The sequence below is a fragment of the Rhea americana genome, unplaced genomic scaffold (assembly GCF_003343005.1).
Source record: "Rhea americana isolate MKP2758 unplaced genomic scaffold, rheAme1 scaffold_652, whole genome shotgun sequence".
NCBI lineage: Eukaryota > Metazoa > Chordata > Aves > Rheiformes > Rheidae > Rhea > Rhea americana.
The window spans coordinates 6,554-9,470 of NW_028186815.1; the positions used below are offsets into that span (position 1 = coordinate 6,554).

The 2,917-nt window shown below is 68.2% G+C and overlaps 1 protein-coding gene across 1 annotated transcript; it reads left to right on the forward strand.

Annotated features, from left to right (window-relative positions):
- Window positions 1-57: 57 nt before the first annotated feature.
- On the forward strand, window positions 58-2,658 carry BABAM1 (BRISC and BRCA1 A complex member 1). The gene is made up of 8 exons (XM_085320733.1): window positions 58-437; window positions 512-570; window positions 718-838; window positions 913-991; window positions 1,423-1,447; window positions 1,786-1,915; window positions 2,106-2,192; window positions 2,278-2,658. Exons 1-8 carry the CDS (start codon window positions 69-71, stop codon window positions 2,476-2,478), a joined length of 1,071 nt encoding a protein of 356 aa, XP_085176859.1. The 5' UTR covers window positions 58-68; the 3' UTR covers window positions 2,479-2,658.
- The last annotated feature ends 259 nt before the right edge of the window (window positions 2,659-2,917 follow it).

Below are 2,917 nucleotides of genomic sequence, written 5' to 3' on the forward strand. Positions count from 1 at the left end.
CTGGGCTGGGGGGGTGCATAAACGGGTTGCACAGAGCAGGGGGGTGCGTGGGGCGGGGCGTTGCGTGGATGGGAGGCGCAGGGTGCAACGGGGCGCGTGGGCTGCAGCGGCGGCTCGCGTGCAGCGCCGTGCCGGACCCGCCCATGGAGCGCGGCTGCGGGATGGACACGTCGGAGCCGGGCAGCACGACCGAGGAGGAGGAGGAGAAGGCGACGGAGCAGCGGCCCAGGACCCGCTCCAACCCCGAGGGCGCCGAGGACCGGGCGCTGAGCGCCCAGGCCAGCGTGGGCAACCGCAGCGAGGGCGAGGGCGAGGCGGCCAGCGCCGACGACAGCCCGCAGGGCACGACGGCGCCCGACGGCAAGGCCTGGCCCGGCCCCGCGCACCCCACCGAGGTGCAGGTGAAGACGCCGCGGGTGAACTGCCCCGAGAAGGTGGTGAGTGCTGGGGGGCCGCGGYGGGGGGACGTCGCCGGCGTGCCGGACGCTCAGGCCACCGCTTTCTCGTGCAGATCATCTGCCTGGACCTGTCGGAGGAGATGTCCCTGCCCAAGCTGGAGTCCTTCAAYGGGTGAGCGGGGCCGTGGGCAGGGGCGGCTCCTGCTCGGCTGAGCTGGCGGCAGCCCCGGGACCCCCGATCCACCGCGGGTGCAACGGGGGGCCGCGGCGGTGCCGGGGGCCAGCTCTGCTCTCTGCTGACGCCGGGCGCCCACGGCAGGTCCAAGACCAACGCGCTGAACATCTCCCAGAAGATGATCGAGATGTTCGTGCGGACGAAGCACAAGATCGACAAGTGCCACGAGTTCGCGCTGGTGGTGGTGAACAACGACGCCACGTGGGTGAGCGGGGCCGGGGCCGCGGCGGCCGAGCCGGGCCGGCGGCTCCGCACCCCCTTCACCCCATCTCCTCTCAGCTCTCAGGCTTCACCTCGGACCCCCGTGAGGTCTGCAGCTGCCTCTACGACCTGGAGACGGTGGTGTGCAAGTCGTTCAGTATCCTGCAGCGGCTCGCGGTGCCTGGAGCAGCGTGGCTGTGCCGGTCCCGCAGCCGGGTCCTTCTGGACCCTGTGCCTGCAGATGGCAGCAGATCCCGCAGCCTTGCATTCCCGGCCGGATTAGCCGTGCCGTCCCTGCGGATGAGCATCAGGCTCGGAGGCTGCAGCAGCTGCAGAGGGCTAAACCGGGTGCCTAAATCCCCAAATTTGGGGTTTAGTGCCAGGATCTCACGGCCTTTCAGACACCCGTTTCTTGGTGTTTGCACCACCGTCGTGCCAGCTGCACGTGGTGGCCTCCGCTGCCCTCCCCGTGGGAGCTCCTCGGGCGTCCCGGTGCTGGCCGGGCCGCAGGGTTTGGGTGCGGGGGACGTCCCTGCGGTGCGGGACGGGGGTCTGTATCCAAGGTCTGGTCCTTAGCTTGGGCTCCAGATCTGGAGGGACTCTTCAACCTCATGTAAGTACAGCTCCGCGGGGCGCGGACGGCTGCCCGGCGGGTGGCAATCCCGGCCGCCGGCTCCCTCGCTGCCATGAGTTTTCTGCCCTTCTGTGGGAAGGCAGCAGACCTTTAACCCAAGTAGTTCCTGGGGCAGCTGCTGCTTTTTCAGTCCAGCCTCAGCTCTGCCCCAGGTTTCCCGCGTAACTGGTTAACTCTTGGCGAGAGGGGGCTTGTGCCGGCTCGGCTGCCGGCAGCCGGCGAGCCCCTTCCTGCGGCTCGGCGGTGCCTGGGGGCCAAGCGGCGCCGCCCGGCCGGACGCCGCAGCCGCTCTGAGCCTCCCCCTCCCGCCGGTGCAGCCAGCAGAAGATCGAGCTGCCGGTGACGGAGAACGTGCAGACCATCCCGCCGCCCTACGTGGTCCGCACCATCCTGGTGTTCAGCCGCTCCGGCTGCCAGCCCCAGTTCTGCGCCACGGAGCACATGAAGGTGGGTGCCGCTGCCACCGTGCCCGGCAGCCCGGATGGGCCCGGCGTTGAGCGCTGGCAGCTCCCGGCAGGCCCTGCTCCAGGTGATGCTCCTGGGCTGCCGCGGGGGCTTTCCCCCAGGAGAAAGGGCGCTGGGAATTGGCTCCCTCATGGAGCTGGTGGCCAAGTTGCAGCTCAGTTTCCCCCTGCAGAAGATGCTGCAGTGCCCCTACTTCTTCTTTGACGTGGTTTATATCCACAACGGGGTGGAAGATAAAGATGACGAGACAAACTGGAAGGTAGGTGCCAGATGGGGTGTCTCAGCCCTGCGCGTGCCGCCGAGGGTGCGCCCGTGCCCAACGYGTTCCCTGTGCGCCCTCGCAGGAGATGTACGCCTTCTTCAGCAACCTGGACACCAAAGGCACCAACTACAAGTACGAGGTGTTGCTGACGGGGCCGGCGGTGGAGCTGCACAACTGCATGGCCAAGCTGCTGGCGCACCCGCTGCAGCGCCCCTTCCAGACGCACGCCTCGTACAGCCTGCTCGAGGAGGACGAGCCGGCCGAGAGCGAGGCCACCGTGTGAGCCGTGGCGGCCGCCCGCGCTGCCTCGCGCCGGCGCTCACCGTGGCCGCCTTCTCCTTGGAAGGGAAACGGGCTGGGGGAAAGCTGCTGGTAGGAGGAGGTTTCTCTGTGTGACGATACCTGTAACTGGCCTCCAACACTTGCTCTGGGAGGCGGCTGTCAGTAAAGGACGGGCCTGGGACCTGGTGTTCGGCCGTACGCGGTATTCGCAGGTGGGATTAGCTTGGTGACTCTGTAATTGAGTTTGATTACTGTGTAATTGCAGCAGAAGAGGTGCATTTTACCTAAACCACACTGCGCTGGTGGGAGGTGCTGGGTGCCCCCGTGCAGGGGGCTGGCGCAGGGCACGGGGAGGTGCTGGTCGCCCCAGTACGGGGCACTGGGAGGTGCTGGTGCAGGGCACTGGGAGGTGCTGGTCGCCCCAGTACGGGGCACTGGGA